This window comes from Zootoca vivipara, chromosome 7, assembly GCF_965207765.1.
Source record: "Zootoca vivipara chromosome 7, rZooViv2.hap1.1, whole genome shotgun sequence".
Lineage (NCBI taxonomy): Eukaryota > Metazoa > Chordata > Lepidosauria > Squamata > Lacertidae > Zootoca > Zootoca vivipara.
The window spans coordinates 3,248,522-3,264,473 of record NC_142590.1 but is presented as its reverse complement, the minus strand read 5'-3'; the positions used below and the strand labels follow the sequence as shown (position 1 = coordinate 3,264,473).

Below are 15,952 nucleotides of genomic sequence, written 5' to 3'. Positions count from 1 at the left end.
AAACGGGGATGATGAGAGTGGAGGCTTTCATCTGCCTATCATCAATTTACAAATGGCTGACACTAAATCTGCTCCGCCGAGGAATAGCTCGACAGCAGCAGGAGACTCTTTCAGGTGGTTCGCAATTTAGCGGAACCACCGGCTCCACTGGGGCGCAGCATGGGCCACATGATCTCCTGCAATGATTTTGCAAAGTTTTTTGCAGATAAAGTCGCTCAGATTCGGGAAGACGTAGACTCCACCATGGGAGTAGGGCCCGGGCGGGGGAGTGCTAGAGTCCTGACTAGTCAAGTTGTGTGGGATCAATTCCAATCTGTTACCTCCAAGGATGTGGACAGGCTGCTTAGACTAGAGAAACCTAGAGAGCCTCTACAAAGGCTGGCGGTGGGCTTCGCGGGTTGGTGAATGCTTCTCTCTGTGAGGGAGCCTTCCCAGACCCGCTGAAAGAGGCGGTTATTAAACCGCTTCTTAAAAAACCATCTTTAGAAGCGGCCAATATGGCCAACTATCGCCCAGTCTCAAATCTTCCATTCTTGGGCAAGGTGATTGAGCAAGTGGATGCTGAACAACTCCAGGCACGCCTGGAAAAAGCGGACCATTTGGATCCCTTCCAGTCGGGATTCAGGCCTCATCATGGGACTGAAACTGCCTTGGTTGCACTGGTTGATGATCTCCGGCGGGCTAGGGACAAAGGTGAGAGTGGTTTCCTAGTTCTGCTGGATCTCTCAGCGGCTTTTGACACCATCGACCATAACATCTTTCTGGACCATCTAGAGGGGTTAGGAGCTGTCATACAGTGGTTCCGCTTCTTCCTCCTGGGCCGTGTTCAAAAAGTGGTGGGGGTGAGTGTTCAGACCCCTGGGCTCTCACTTGTGGGGTGCCTCAGGGTTCTGTCCTCTCCCCCATGCTTTTTAACATCTACATGCAGCTGCTGGGAGAGATCATCAGGGGGTTTGGGCTGGGTATCCATCAGTATGCTGATGATACCCAGCTCTACCTCTCTTTTAAATCAGAGCCAGTGAAGGTGGTGAAGGTCCTGTGTGAGTGCCTGGAGGATGGATGGCGGCTAACAGATTGAGGTTGAATCCTGACAAGACAGAAGTACTGTTTGTGGGGGACAGAAGGTGGGCAGGTATAGAGGATTCCCTGGTCCTGCATGGGGTAACTGTGCCCCTGAAGGACCAGGTGCGCAGCCTGGAAGTCATTTTGGACTCACAGCTGTCCATGGAGGCACAGGTTAATTCTGTATCCAGGGCAGCTGTTTTATCAGCTCCATCTGGTACGCAGGCTGAGACCCTACCTGCCCGCTGACTGTCTTGCCAGAGTGGTGCATGCTCTAGTTATCTCTCGCTTGGACTACTGCAATGCGCTCTTTGTGGGGCTACCTTTGAAGGTGACCTGGAAACTGCAATTAATCCAGAATGCGGCAGCTAGACTGGTGACTGGGAGCAGCCGCCGGTCTTGAAAGACCTACATTGGCTCCCAGTACGTTTCCGAGCACAATTCAAAGTGTTGGTGCTGACCTTTAAAGCCCTAAGCAGCCTCTGTCCAGTATACCTGAAGGAGCGTCTCCACCTTCATCGTTCTGCTCGGACACTGAGGTCCAGGGCCGAGGGCCTTCTGGCAGTTCCCACGCTGCGAGAAGCCAAGTTACAGGGAACCAGGCAGAGGGCCTTCTCGGTGGTGGCGCCTGCCCTGTAGAACGCCCTCCCAACAGATGTCAAAGAGGAAAACAACTACCAGACTTTTAGAGGACATCTGAAGGCAGCCCTGTTTAGGGAAGCTTTTAATGTTTAATAAATTATTGTATTTTAATATTTCTGTTGGAAGCCGCCCAGAGTGGCTGGGGAGTCCCGGCCAGATGGGCAGGGTATAAATAATAAATTATTATTATTATTATTGATCCTCTGCTATCAGTTCCAGTCAGGCTGGCTAACAGCAGTCCTGAACACTCTCCAGTGCTTGGCATTCTTTGGTCTGGAATGTACCTTCACTGCTGTACACATCAATGGACCCCCAAAATGTAGCTTTCTAATGAGATACCAGAAGGCATTTTGGATCTAAATGACATCTTTGCATCAGGCAGCAGTCTTTAAACTTTAGTGCCTGTCTGAACTTTATGCTCCCACCCATCACTAACACTGCAACATTGAAAACAACACAGCAAGCCTCATTTAATGTCCCGTCATGTGTTTGGGTGAGACACAGTAATAGTTGTCTCAGAATGACCTAAATGAGTGATCATTACAGCCTTGGTGGGGCAGCACAACGCCCATTCCCTGGAGAGAGAACTTGGGAGTTTACCAATAATGAAATAGGAAGGATGCTGGCCAAGGGAGTTTTCAGCACAGAAATGTCTAATTTCTTTGTGTCCGTATTTATATTTCCAGAATTTGTCCAGTTATGAAATACTTTGTTGTATTCAGTTACATTTCAAATATATACCAATATCAAATATGCCAAAAGGATTAGGAATAGAGAACATACATGAATAAGCCCTTTTGAGTATTTATACTTCCATTAATTCTCATTCCTTTTTTTCAGCTGCTGCTTCCGTCCATGCTTTTGAAGAGGAGCTACTACACAGTGGTCTTCCTTCAAGGCCAAACTATATACATTATGCAAAACGCATCATTTACACCACTTTTTATTTATTCTTGAATATGAGCAGTTCAATCAGATTACTTTGAAAATGGCAAAAAAATTAATTTTTTTTTACTAAGTTTAATGCTGCCTGTTTGAATACATGGGGTATCTGCTGAGGTAATATAATTTATACTATGAAAATTATTTGAAAATGTGGTTGGATAGACCTCTATCTTGACTATGGCCTTGTTGGCCCTCCTGTTGAAGAATGAAAATCTGATTTGACATAAAGCTTTGCAGACATGCTGTCCAAATAAATGAACTGTGGACTGTTAGTCCCTTGATATGTTTCTGGAAGGCCAGAACATCAATTTGGTTCCCTTTAGTGCTTTTATTGACTCTTTGAATATCATGCCCGCTAAGTAACTCATGCCTGAAGATGGGTTTCTTAGCTTAAAAGGTTGGCATAAGGTCTCTTTTAGCTTTTTTATTGATATTTCTTTGCCAAGGATAGTTGGCGACAGACACCAATGTAGTGATATCCAGATATTTCCCCATGACCTCACTCTGCAGGCATGTTTGCTTTGCAGTACAAGCTGGAAGGCAGAAAGAGCCTCTGAAGACAGACATATACAATCCAGGCCAATCAAGACTTGTTACAAAACCATAACACCAAATGATTCTCAGGGCACCATAAGCACCATCTCTGCACAATGTTTTGCTTAGAGTCCTAATCTTGAATGTTGTCATTAATACAGGTCTGTCAGTTCAGTATCTCAAATGTCTGCAGGGGAGAAGTGAACTCTTAACCAGGTTCAAAATGAAGTAGTGATATCAAGGCTAGCAAGATGTATCCGAATCCCCTTCCCTTTAAGTATATAAAACCTAAATGATATTTTGTCTTGGTAAAGCAAGTTGCTTATTTAAGGTGAATGTGTGACATCAAACCTAGGCTCAAAAGAAATGGCAACGAGTTACTGAAAGATCTATATATGCCACAGAGATTCAGATTTCTTCTGCTACTGTCCTGCAGAATCAAAATTTTTACAGCCAATGATTTCTCATGCTGTACCTCAGTCACAAGATTTATGTCTTGTATGTCACCATTTTGGGGGTCCCACTTCATTGATCACTGAGTGCCACTGGGACATGCATGCTATGTCCAGCAGGTATCAGATCAATGTTTAGTGATCCTCATTCTTAGAAATGTAACAAGACTGCCCATAGATCAATGCATCAAATGGAGCTGGTGTTGGCTGAAATTACTTTGGAAATGTAACTTTTGGTAATGTAAATTACTTTGGTAATGTTGGAAGTTCTCATTTTGAAGTCAGAGATTAGACTGCATATTTGGATGTTTTCTCTATGAAGGATGACAAGTTTGCTAAATATTGCTGTTGGATACCATTCTGTGGCTGCTGAAGAGAAATGGAAGGAAGGCCTAAATACCCTCTCAGAAAGGTTGTTTCCTGTTCAGGACAGGGGAGGAAAAGTCAGTCACTCACTCTGTGACTTGCTCATTCCGTGCAAGGCAATCGGGGGAGGGGAGAGAAGGAGGACACCCCCTTGCCTCTTGGCTTTGGGGGGGAAGCTACATGCACCCCAACATCCTAGCACTCTGTCCATACCCATGGCCAAGAGGAAGAACTATTCCTGATTAAACTCCTGCCTCACCTAACACCCAGGAAGAACACTAGCTTTATAATTCAAATGGTACACATTTTTATTTTATATTTTTAAAACTTGCCAAGTTCTTTCAGTGTTGTTTTTCCTCTCCATTGTGAAGACCACTGGCAGCCTGCCCCACATTGAGCTTTCTGTTATATTTTTCGGCAATCTTGGGGAGTTTCTTTTCCTCCTCTTGGGTATTTCACAACTCATCAAGCCTAGCTTTAGACATTACAAAAAGGTCATGCCACAGCAGACCGGGAAGCTTCTGTCTACTTGGTGGTGACTCACACTGAGAACTAAAAGATGCAGACTTGAATTTTTCCCACTTTCACAGAAAGGCTAAGAGTGTCAGTAATGTGTTCACAATGTTGCTAAAGAGGCTGTTTGCCTCTCTATAGGCACAAAACCCTTGCACAGTGTTGAAGGGACTCCCTCATGCACCACACTTTTCTATAAGGAAGGCTACTGTTTCTATCCCACCCATCAATGATTCCATTTTTAAAGTACATACCTTGCCTATTTTTAAATGTTGGAAGAAATCATTAATTATTGCTTCACACTACAACAGCTATTGCACAATAAGAAGATATTTTATTTTAAGCAAAGGGGACTGATTTATCTGATCTGCACCCAATGTTATATATATATAATTCCCATCAACTATACAGAATGAGAAAGGCAATTTTCATTACCCCAATTTTCAGGAGCGTCCAGGATAAGCAGTTACTCCTGAGAAGTGCTCATGGCACCATTTATAGAAAGTATCCTCCACATCTCTGTTTCCATGAAGACGGGCTACTTGTGCAGCTTTCAAGGGCAGTCTAGGAACATCTTATCCCTACAATGCTTTGAACAGATGGACAGTCGTTCCACAGTACAAGTGTGGGAGTGCAACTGATGGGCAGCATTCTTCTCTAACCTCAGTAGGCTGCTGCTTCTCTCCAGAAAGTACTATATGGGACTGAATTATTCTTCTTCACACCAGTTTTACTGCTTCCAGTACATCTGCCAGGACATAAGTAGCGTCCCATGCTTGACCAGGTTGTCGCAGGGCCTTCTCCAGAATCTGAGCTGTGTCTCGGAGCTCTGCAGGAGGTAGCTTGTGTTTAGCCTGCTGCTGGCAGAATAGAATTTCATTTACCTCCCCCTCAATCCTCCGGACATAGAGCAAAGGGAAAGTCTCTCTTAGGGTAGCCAGAACAGCATCTCGAAGCTGGGTGTCTCGACACACCAAATTTAGAATGAAGAGGCCTGCAGAGAGGAATAAGACATTTTGCTTATTACAAAGCAGATGTCAGAGATTACATACAGTAACACCCATTTAGATGTGTTTGTAGGAGGGGGTGGGAGGAGGGGGGTAATTGATTTGTTGGGTTTTTTGTTACTGTTTTTAATATGTATTTTGTGCGTTTTTTTTTCCATCTGGGGGCACCCCAGAGCGGATTAGGAGGGCCCCGCCCACAGAACATCCACCCCCCCATCCCTAGATGTACCCCACCCCTTTGAGTAGTTGATCCATAGCCTAGGGTGGTGTTTGAATGCTGGCGGACAAGGAGGATTGTTTTTAAAAGTTTTTATCTTCTGGGTGTAAGAAAAGGGGCCAAGACAGGGGTAGCAAGGTAGGTGTGTGTGTGTGTGTGTGTGTGTGTGTGTGTGTGTGGTACAGTGTTCAAAATTCCCATTGTTCTAGGCGCAAATCTTAATACCATATTGCATTTGAGCTACCAAGATAAACTGGCACCACTACAGGGACAGAACCCTGAAGTCAAAATATGTTGGCTATTATCTGACTGTGATCTGCTTGTCACGTACAAAACAGTCCTATTTGCTAAAGCCGCTTAAAGTGTAGAGTTACGCATGAGTGTAGGGAAGAATAGGGAAAGGGAAAAAGACAGACAGACAGACACTTTGACCTGCAAAGCTCTGGTCCGAAGTGGGAGAGAGAGAGAGAGAGAGAGAGAGAGAGAGAGAGAGAGAGAGAGAGAGAGAGAGAGAGAGAGAAAAGGGAGTTCTCCTCCACCCTTTGCCCAGGCTACTTTATTCACACAAAGGAATTGCGTCACAGAATTTAAAAACAACCAATCAAATACATCAGCAGATCCCAAAAAGGTTTCACGTGGGAGAGGATCAGGTAGCAGATAATATGTGAGGAAAAACTGGAAGGCCTTTCCCAGGCTACAGATCTATCTACACTACAAAGCATGTAATAAACATTGAGGCTAAAATAAACAGGGAAGAAGAGCAGGAACACACTTTAGAAGTTCCTGGTAGGATTAAAGGAGAGCAGGCAGGAAAGCAGGTTTTTATCACCTCCAGAAACCTACTTCAAAGGCAGGATGCCTGGCCAGGGAAAACATGGTCTGAGTGTTTGCCTGCTTGCAGCAATTTTGTTCTGTGCCTGCCTGTAGAAACTGGCAGGCTGAGAATGTGAGACTTAATGGAGATTGAAAGTTAAACTACAGCCAATGCAGCATCTGTAATATTCATATCAGAAATCATATGCTAATATAATCCAGCCAGGAGGAGTCCATTACGCTGGACTTATGTCCAAAAAATGTCCTCCTCAAACCGACACAACTGATCATATCAGATCATGATCTCTTTATATTAATTTTATGAACACTACATTAAAAAATTCATGCTAGCTATATAAAAGACAATGCTGTAGATCAGGCATCCCCAAACTGCGGCCCTCCAGATGTTTTGGCCTACAACTCCCATGATCCCTATCTAACAAGACCAGTGGTCAGGGATGATGGGAATTGTAGTCCAAAACATCTGGAGGGCCAAAGTTTGGGGATGCCTGCTGTAGACTGTGCAGGCGATTCATTAATTTGACTTATTGTAAAAGGATGTATATCTCTGGATTTCTTTTAACAGGTTTTAATTGACTTGCTGGATCTGTGAATGAATTTGTAATGGCTATTAGTCAGAAACAATGAAAACGGCAGGTATCTGCCCCAGGACACCCAGGCACCTAAGGCCAATTGACCCTCACCTTCCTTCTTCAGAAGCGTCCTCACTTTCTGAAGAAAGGACTTCTCTACAAAGGCTGGCGGTGGGCAGCTCATTCCCAAGGCAGAGTCCTTGCTGTCCACATCAAACATGATGGCATCATAAAAGGATGAAGCTGGGGGGAAAAAGAAGTGTGTTTCTGTGAGATCAACAGAAATAGGGTGAAGCAGAACAAGTGTTTGGATATGTAAGTGCCCTGCACAGTCCAGCTGCAAAGGTACATTATGTAGTACTAGATCCTATCTAGGATTAAGAATGTTTTCTTTTTCTTAACAAATTTACAATAAAAAATCTTTTATTTTTTAAAAAAGTGTGGTTCTCAAGGCCCTGCTTACAAAAAAGGCCTTTGGTATCTATAGTATGAAAACAGAAAGAGGTGATTTCAAAATATAGTAATAAAATAATAATAAATAAAATATTATTATTACTTTTATAATAATAAAAGTAAAATGTTCCATATTTGCATAAATTTCATGGCACAAGAGAGCAGAATTACATGTAACATACTTCTGTAATTCTTGTTACAGATGTTTGCTTCATAACAATGTAGCTGATGAAGATGTATGAAGGGAGAAAACCTTCTTAACCCTAATTCCACTATGCTGTTTTCAAGCTCAGGGGTGGGAATCATCTGGCCTGTGGGCCAATCCTGGCCAGCCAGAGGGTCCAATTTGGCTCACATGGACATTTATCCTCAACACACACACTTGTCAATCAGCCAACATCACCGGTAGACAGGGTTCAATCCTGCTGGGTACTGCTTCAACAGCAAGCTCCCAGGGAAAGCACTGGTGAAGCAGACCCATGAAGAGCAGGATTGATCCCTCATTTCATCAGCTAGTAAGCAGAGTTCAAACCTGCTTGCCGCTGTTTCACTGAAGCAGACCCCTTTCCCCAACCCCTTGGATCAACTCTGACATGTAGGTCCCCCACCCCTGCTCTGCCCTCTATTGTTCCCTCCTTTCATTGTTGTGAGCAACACAAAAAAGCAGGAGTACAACAGAGATTCATTGGAGAATCATGGAACGCTTGGCCTCTGGAAGGCAGAACAGATTACACAGGCTTATATGGGAAATGGTTACCTTTTGCTGCAAGGCTGTCAACATAAACTAAGCCATCTGCAATGTGAACTTTGAGCCTGTCTTCAGGTGAAAAGCCAAACCAGCGTGTAGCCACTTCCAACATAGCTGGGTCAATTTCCACTACATCAATAGAGCACTGCAGGAAGTAGTCATGGATGAAGAGGGGCAGGCTGCCGCCACCCAGGCCAATAACCAGCACACGGATCAGGGCCTCTGCAATCAGCACACAAAGCAGGCATGAATCAACAGGCATAACTAACAGGGCGCATGTGCCAGTTACGAGGTGTGAGATATGAGGCTTCCATATCACCCTACTCAGTGCTAACCAAACTCCAATACATATGTAAACCCCTATGGCTCTATTACAACTGCGAGCTTAATGGAAGTTGTGCTCCTACTGGCACATTATGAAGGGCATATTATGGACTTTAACAGATTTGAACTGTGGCCTTGAGGACGTTTTAGACACTGGCAATAACAATCTTATCTCATGGGAAACTAAAGCATAAACCCAGCACTTGCATGGAGTCATTTTGAAGAGTCTCTGAACAGAAGTGGTGGTGCAAACAAGGCTACGTACCCAGAGAAATGTGGCGCCATTACCCACTGCATTTCATGGCCTTTTGGCGCCATCAATTTAATTCTAGCCCCCTTTATTCATATACAGTATGTATACCTGCTAACAGTCCCCACTCTCCTTTTCATTCCAGTCTAACAAAGTGGGCTCTAGCCAATGAAAATCTATGGAACATACAGACTCTTGTTTTCATATTCACAATCTACATTGAGGATGGATCAGTGAAATTACTGCTAGCAATCTGAAAATGCTGTAGAGAAGCAGCAGGATTCCCTCAAGCTTTTTGCGCAGGCTACATTTTAGCTGTGCAACAGGATACAGCTGGTAGATTTCTCTAACAAACACAACTTCTCAAATGACAAGTGAAAATGGAAATCAGGTTGATCTTGCTAATTACCTGGGAGGTGCTCAGGATTTTTCAGCAGGCACAATCCTGCAATCATGGCTCTATGGTGAGCACAACACAGATAGGTTTTGTCAATGGACTGACCGGCTGGTACAGCAGTAGGCTCAGCAGAGTTAATGGAGGCTGTTTTTTTCTTCTTTTTGTGCTTCTTATTCCCTGAAAACAAAACAACAACTTAAATGGACAAACCTATTCCTGCCATGCAGAAATACCCCCACCCCCAAGATTCAAGCTGAGAATGAAGCAAGAATTAATGCTCTGCTAGAACTAAGCCCTCTCAATAATTTTTTTCCTTTCATATAGTACAGCCGTCTCTTCTTCTTTTTTAGTACAGCCTCTTCTGATGGCTTTGTTAATTCTACAATTCTCTTCTCTACCTTCAAAGAACGTGGAAAGCATTTTTCCTTGTACAAGCAAGAGAGCTCCTTTTGGCCTAATACATAAGAATCTTTTAGAGTTGAGTAACTTGGTTTCTAAAGGTAGATTGCAGACAGGAAACACACCCATGCAGTCTAGCTCCTGTTCTCTAAATAAGAGTTGTGCTTATTTAGAATCATTAACCCAGAAGATTAATTCTCCCCACTGTTATTTATGCCCTCAGTACATACATAAAGGAGGCTCCCTTAATACTGCTAAGGGGTCAGATAAAATGACTTCATGCACCAAAATTGAATTCATGCAATCTTGACCCACAATGGGGCACAGGACAGCAGCGGCATTTATTCACAGAGGTTTATAATATTTAATTCTTACTGCAATTTCCTCAAGCCATTTAACAAGAACAGATGGACAGTTTGGAGGGAAAAGCAGTCCTCACATGCCAAAAGCTCAGATATGGGAAAACTCCTCAGAATCCCTTTCAAGCGGCACTCATAACTAGTGAACAGGTGAGTGGAACTGTGGGTGCCTGCACATACTCAATACAGAGAGGAACCCCCTCTTGTTTTACAAGCTTTCATGCATACACACAACTCATAGTTTAGTTCTCTCCAAAAATCAAAAGAATGGAAGCCTCCTCTGTTGCAACTGAAACATACTTACTCCAGATTGTGCATGTTTTTGCCACAACTTGCTATTTCCACACTTGCCCAATCCCTATGATTCTGCTTCCCACACCTCCCAGCAACCTCATTTAACAAGTCAATTGTTGGCATTTACTTGGCAAAGCCTTATTTCCTTGTAGTAAGGTCATCCCCATTTCATCTTCATCACACCTCATTTCACCTTTGTGGGAACCTCTGAATGAAAGTCTCGCCTCCGACTGCACCACATTCCTGTTGCTGAGGAAGATAAGGCGGCGGAAGTAGTGGGCACCATCACCTTTCACATCCTCAATAACATATTCCCCACTAAGGGGGCTACTTCCACGATGCTGGATGGTGCGGATCCCAATGTCACCTCCCACTGACAGAAAAGGCACCTGCAGGAGAAGTCAGTCAGATGTTGCCACCACCTTACAGAAGGCATTATCAAAAAGCATGGAAACAGACAAATATATCACATGTGAAATTACCTTAAAGTGGGTTGGACCATTGGCCTGTCTGCCTCAGTTTTGTCTTAGGCAAAATGTTAATTTTATTCTAAGAATTCTAGATCACCTCATCTTGCAAAACATATTTAGTTTATCTTGATTGAATAGGCCCATACATACAAGACAAAATTGTTGTTGATATGTTTCTAATGCTCCTACATCTGGCAGCAGTAGCTAGGAAAGGTCCACACACTCATTTCCAGCAAAAAAACAAAGGATGGCTGGAGTGTGCAGTCTTTGACTGCTGCTGTTCAAAGGCATCTAGCACCTCCCTACAGGAGTGGCCAATGGAGTTCCTATACCATCATCTCCTGCATCAAGAGAACATTAAGCAAAAGCCTTGTGCAATCAGCCAATCTATATATATAAAAATGTAAAAATCGTGAAAGTGTGGGCTCCACTTTTCTCTGTAACCGCTTGACCGATCGTTCTGAAATTTCGATACAATGATCCAGGCCACTCCCCGAGTGTTTGCAGAAGCTCGGATGCCTCACATCTCACACCCCCGCGGGTAAAAACTTGTTTTTTTCACAAAGTAAAACAGTGCCCTCAAGTGGAATTCCTCCCACAGTACACCCCTCCCTTCCTCTGAAATCTACACCACACCCACAAACCCCGCCTCCACCACGAGATCCACCACTCACATATATCCATCCGGCAGAGGTGTCGAAGACCTCAATGGAGACAAACGACACCAGCATCTTTACCTCCTACCAGCCCTCAAAAATATTCTCATAGCTGCCAAGTTATCCCTTTTTTACAGGAATTTTCCCTTATGCTGAATAGGCTTCCTCGCGAGAAAAGCGAAAACTTGGCAGCTATGCATTCTATAACTATACCTTTCCCTCTCAAACTCCCTCAATCATCCTAATGCATCCAATTCCACAGCAACCAACTGAAAACAGGCTTTTTGCACCAACAAGGCCCAACTAGCCCACAGCAGACTAGGCAGCTTTCCAGACTACACCAAGTGGAGGTACGGACCTGCCTGGGGGGGTTTCAGGCCTTTTGCACCAACAAGGGCCAACTAGGCCGCAACAGACTAGGTGGCTTTCCAGACTAGGCCAAGTGGAGATAGGATCCTGCCTGGAGGGGGGGGGGGTTCAAGGCCCAACATTTCCCAGCAGAATGAATAGGCCACAGCAGACTAGACAGCTTTCTACACCAGGCCAAGTGGAGGTAGGGGCCTGCCTGGGGGGGGGAATGGGGGGGCAAATAGGGGGCAGGGATAAGTAATGGGTCAGTCGTTCATCATTTCCCCTAACACGCACTTGGGGGCATGCCGAGGCGTTTCTGCTTTTTAATTTAGTGGGTGTTGTGTCACATGCGAGGCTCCGGCGGCCATTTTAAGTAAGGGCAGTCGTGCAGCTTTTAACCTAGGCTTCAATTCCACCCCTCCCCGATTTACAATCCCCTACCTTCCCCTTGCCACTTCCTGGGTTTTTTATGGAATCAAACAGCTTGGGTGCTTTGGAATATGCCTTCTGCTGCTACGGGGCTTGGGGGCTTTGCTATTTGTCCCGTCCCCCCCGGTCGGGTTTTTTTAAAGTAGTTCTTTGGGTCCCAGGACACATCATCACCCCTGATCCTTCTCTTTGCCCAAACGGACCTCTTTCCCCTGGCTTTGTGCTTTGCCCAAACGGACCTCACCCCAACCTTCCTCAACACCAAATACGCCTCGATTATATCCACAATAAAAACCATAAAAAGAAAAAAAGTTACAAACAACACAAGGGGACTTGATACCTCATGGGTCAGGACAGAGTAGGGCAAGTCACATGGATGTGCCGCGGGGGTGGGGGGGAAAGGGGGCTCGACAGCTCATGGGTCGGGAGAGGATGGGGGCAGTCACAGGGATGAGCCGGGGGTGGGGGGAGGAGGCAGCAGGATAAGTCATGTGTCCGGACAGAGTTGGAGGAATCACAGGAAAGAACCACAGCAACGCGTGGCTGGGTCAGCTAGTGTAACATAGTTTCATTCTCTACAGCCCTTGAAAAAAATCATTTCTAATTCTAGAAGTTCCTCAGAGTTTACCTGCTGCTGGGCTGGGAGTCCAGGTGGGGCCAGCTCCATCACATTTTCTGACAGTTCTGCCTGAATGGCTTCCATACCTTCATAGTGTTGATCTCTGTGCAAAGCCACAGTTACTAGACGCCAGAATCCTGCATGTGTAGCCAACTGCTTCCGTCCCTCATCCGTCCCAAAGAGCCACTCAGTTTCTCTGCCCTGTGGTACTGGGGAGAGGAAAAATGGAAAATATAGACAATGAAGAAACAATTGTCCAAGTACGTGAACAGTCAGAGCATTCCAACATCTTATGTGGGCTTTGCTGAAGCAAGTCAAACACTGCTACTCCACCTCCAATATGGAATGTTAATAGGACAGACATCATGACTATATCCCCAAGACTATTCTTTTATGGGCTAGATTTGTACTATGATTTGGCAGTAGATGCTGTTTACCTCACTTTAATAGGAAAAGCAGACATGTCTAGAATCAGTTGTAAAACCAGCCCCCCCCCCTTTAAAATCTATTCAGGCTTGCTGCTGCTTTCCTTTGGACGTAAGAAGATGAGAAACTACACTATGGGGACAAAAAAAAAACACTGGATTTTTAGTCAATGTTTGTAAATTCACTAAGAGCAAAAATAATGCAGATCATTTGCTGTTCTTAAGACATTGCTTTTCAGTATATTTAGTGCTGCTGCTTTAATTAAAAAAAAACTTATCCACTTCTTAAACATTACTGGCAGTGTGGGAGGGAGACTCAGTTGAGACTCTTCGATTGTTTAGATTTAACTTGAACTTTCCAACCTGGGCCAGTCAAGGAGATAAAAACTTACCAATGAAGATAGCAAATTTATTGTCAAAAGACACTTTCACAGTCATGTTGTGCACGACATGCAAAGTGTAACGGGCTCGGCCAGTGTCCTTGCTGCAAAGATCCAGTGAGACTGTGCTAGAACTGGGGTTCTTATTGATCTGGCTCCGTAGCAGAGCGTAGTGTTGCCTCTCTTTCACTGCCTCAATCAGATGCTCAGTGCTCTTGAACCGGATAGGCTTGTCCTGTGCTTCAGCACACAGCTCCAGGATGCATAAAGCTGAGCCTGGGACATGCCTAATCTTTGTCATTACATAGACAAAGATGGGCAGGGCAAATTCTCCCTCCGAAGTTCCTGCTTTGTCGCCAGAGACTTGGTGTATTCGCACCATCCAGCCTTCCCGGGAGAAATATTCTACGGCCATCTTTGATACATGTGCTTGGGCCAAGGTTACACAGAGGTAGCGCCCCCCAAACTGCAGAACACGGCTAATTTCAGCAAACATCATTTCTGCCCTACTCAAAGTGGTCTCTTCCTCATCAGGCAGGAGGGCATCAAGTGTGCCTTTGTCCAGTACCACCTGGAAGTGCTCATCAGGAAAATCCATTTGCAACACATCCATGACCATGTAAGTCATCTTAGGCCTCAGGTGAGCACTGCGCTTCTGCATCTGCTTGATAACCACTTCACTGATGTCCACATTGGTGATATCTTGATACCCTTCATCGTAGAGCTGCTCACTCAGTTCTGAGTTCCCACAGCCAGCCACAAGAATCTAGTGGGAAAGCACATAAAGAATGTCACATGCCTTGTGAGCAAACCAAAATGGTTTCTTAAACAGACATTCCAAGAAGTCTCGTCTCATGAATTCAGAGACAAGAACATGTGAAAGATTATCAACCAGAACTACAGTTGCTATGTACCACAAAATACCCCCAAATAAAACCATTGGATGCGTAGAAATCAGAAGAAGATAAAAAAAATAAAAAAGATAATCACCAACAAGTTCCACTACACAAAGGCCACTGAAAAGAAAAACACAGGAGGCAGAGGGTTGAGTTTTCCTGCCAATTTGCTCATTTTCTTCTGGCAATGAGTTTAAAGTACCCTGTGAAAGCATTAAAACATGACAACTATTCTCATTCAGCAGCATATACAGGATGTTCCTTACACACAATAACTGGAGGAAATGGGGGTGTGGGGGGAGAGAGCTGCAAGGGGCTGTTCACAAAAGTGCTGCTTTCATGCTATAAACACTGCAACATGCAACATTATTGTGTTGGCCCTTCTCTGAACCTTTCACAACTCTACAATATCCTCTAAAACACTTATTTTAACCGTCCCTCCACACCTTTACTTACTTATTAATACATTACTTGATTATAACAATAAAATTTCAAAGTGGGTTACAGAAAGGTAAAAACCATAAAATTAGGGGGAGGGGAATTGCAATTCATTAAAACCACCCTGAGATCTTCGGATGAAGATGTAATCAGGGGTAGGCAACCTAAGACCCGTGGGCCGGATGCGGCCCAATCGCCTTCTCAATCCGGACCGCGGACAGTCCGGGAATCAGCGTGTTTTTACATGAGTAGAATGTGTCCTTTTATTTAAAATGCATATCTGGGTTATAGTCTGAGGAACGGTGGACCGGCCCACGGCTGAAAAAGGTTGCTGACCCATAATAGTATCGATGTTTTCAGCAGGGGACGAAAAGAGAGCGGCGAAGGCGCCTGCTAGTGCTTATCAAGAGGCAATAAGTTCCAAAGTGCGGGAAGCGCTGCCACCCTGAACGGTTCGGGTTCTTTACAATCGTGGGGCTCCTCCGGCCGCGTTTCGGCCCCGAGTTCCCGCTCCTCGCCCTCCTCCCTCACGGCTCCTCGCCTCACCGAGTCCCGCGGCCGCAGGTACCGTCCCAGGGAGGCCCGTAGGTCCTGCCACTCGCCGTACCACTCGAAAGCGCGCCCGCCTCGTTCCCGAAAGAAGCGCTCCCAGTAGCCGGCTGAGGCGAAATCTCGCGCGCGCCCAGGCAGCAGCCGCAGCGCCTCCATGGCGACACGGCCGAGCGAGGAGCTCAGCGGCGAGGAGAGAAAGGGGACGGCGACAAACTGCGCCTGCGCGGTGGGACAAGACACCGGAAGCGCCTTCCTCACACGGCTCCTCCCCCTCCGTTCTCTAAGCTCATTGGATGCTGGCGTCTCCCGTCAATGGCTTGCAGAGTTGCCTGTCACTGCTCCCCACGTGCTCCCCTACCAACCAACCG

The 15,952-nt window shown here is 45.2% G+C and overlaps 1 protein-coding gene across 2 annotated transcripts; it reads right to left on the bottom strand.

Annotated features, from left to right (window-relative positions):
* Nucleotides 1–4,826: 4,826 nt before the first annotated feature.
* On the bottom strand, nt 4,827–15,771 carry METTL13 (methyltransferase 13, eEF1A N-terminus and K55). Of its 2 annotated transcripts, none has more exons than XM_035122375.3 (8): nt 15,579–15,771; nt 13,711–14,464; nt 12,903–13,102; nt 10,496–10,757; nt 9,329–9,493; nt 8,355–8,567; nt 7,256–7,387; nt 4,827–5,508 (listed from the first exon to the last, which is right to left on the bottom strand). In XM_035122375.3, exons 1-8 carry the CDS (start codon nt 15,738–15,740, stop codon nt 5,234–5,236), a joined length of 2,163 nt encoding a protein of 720 aa, XP_034978266.2. In that variant the 5' UTR covers nt 15,741–15,771; the 3' UTR covers nt 4,827–5,233. The 2 variants fall into 2 exon arrangements, with proteins under 2 accessions (XP_034978266.2, XP_034978267.2); XM_035122376.3 differs by having other exon boundaries at nt 10,562–10,757.
* Between the last annotated feature and the right edge of the window lie 181 nt (nt 15,772–15,952).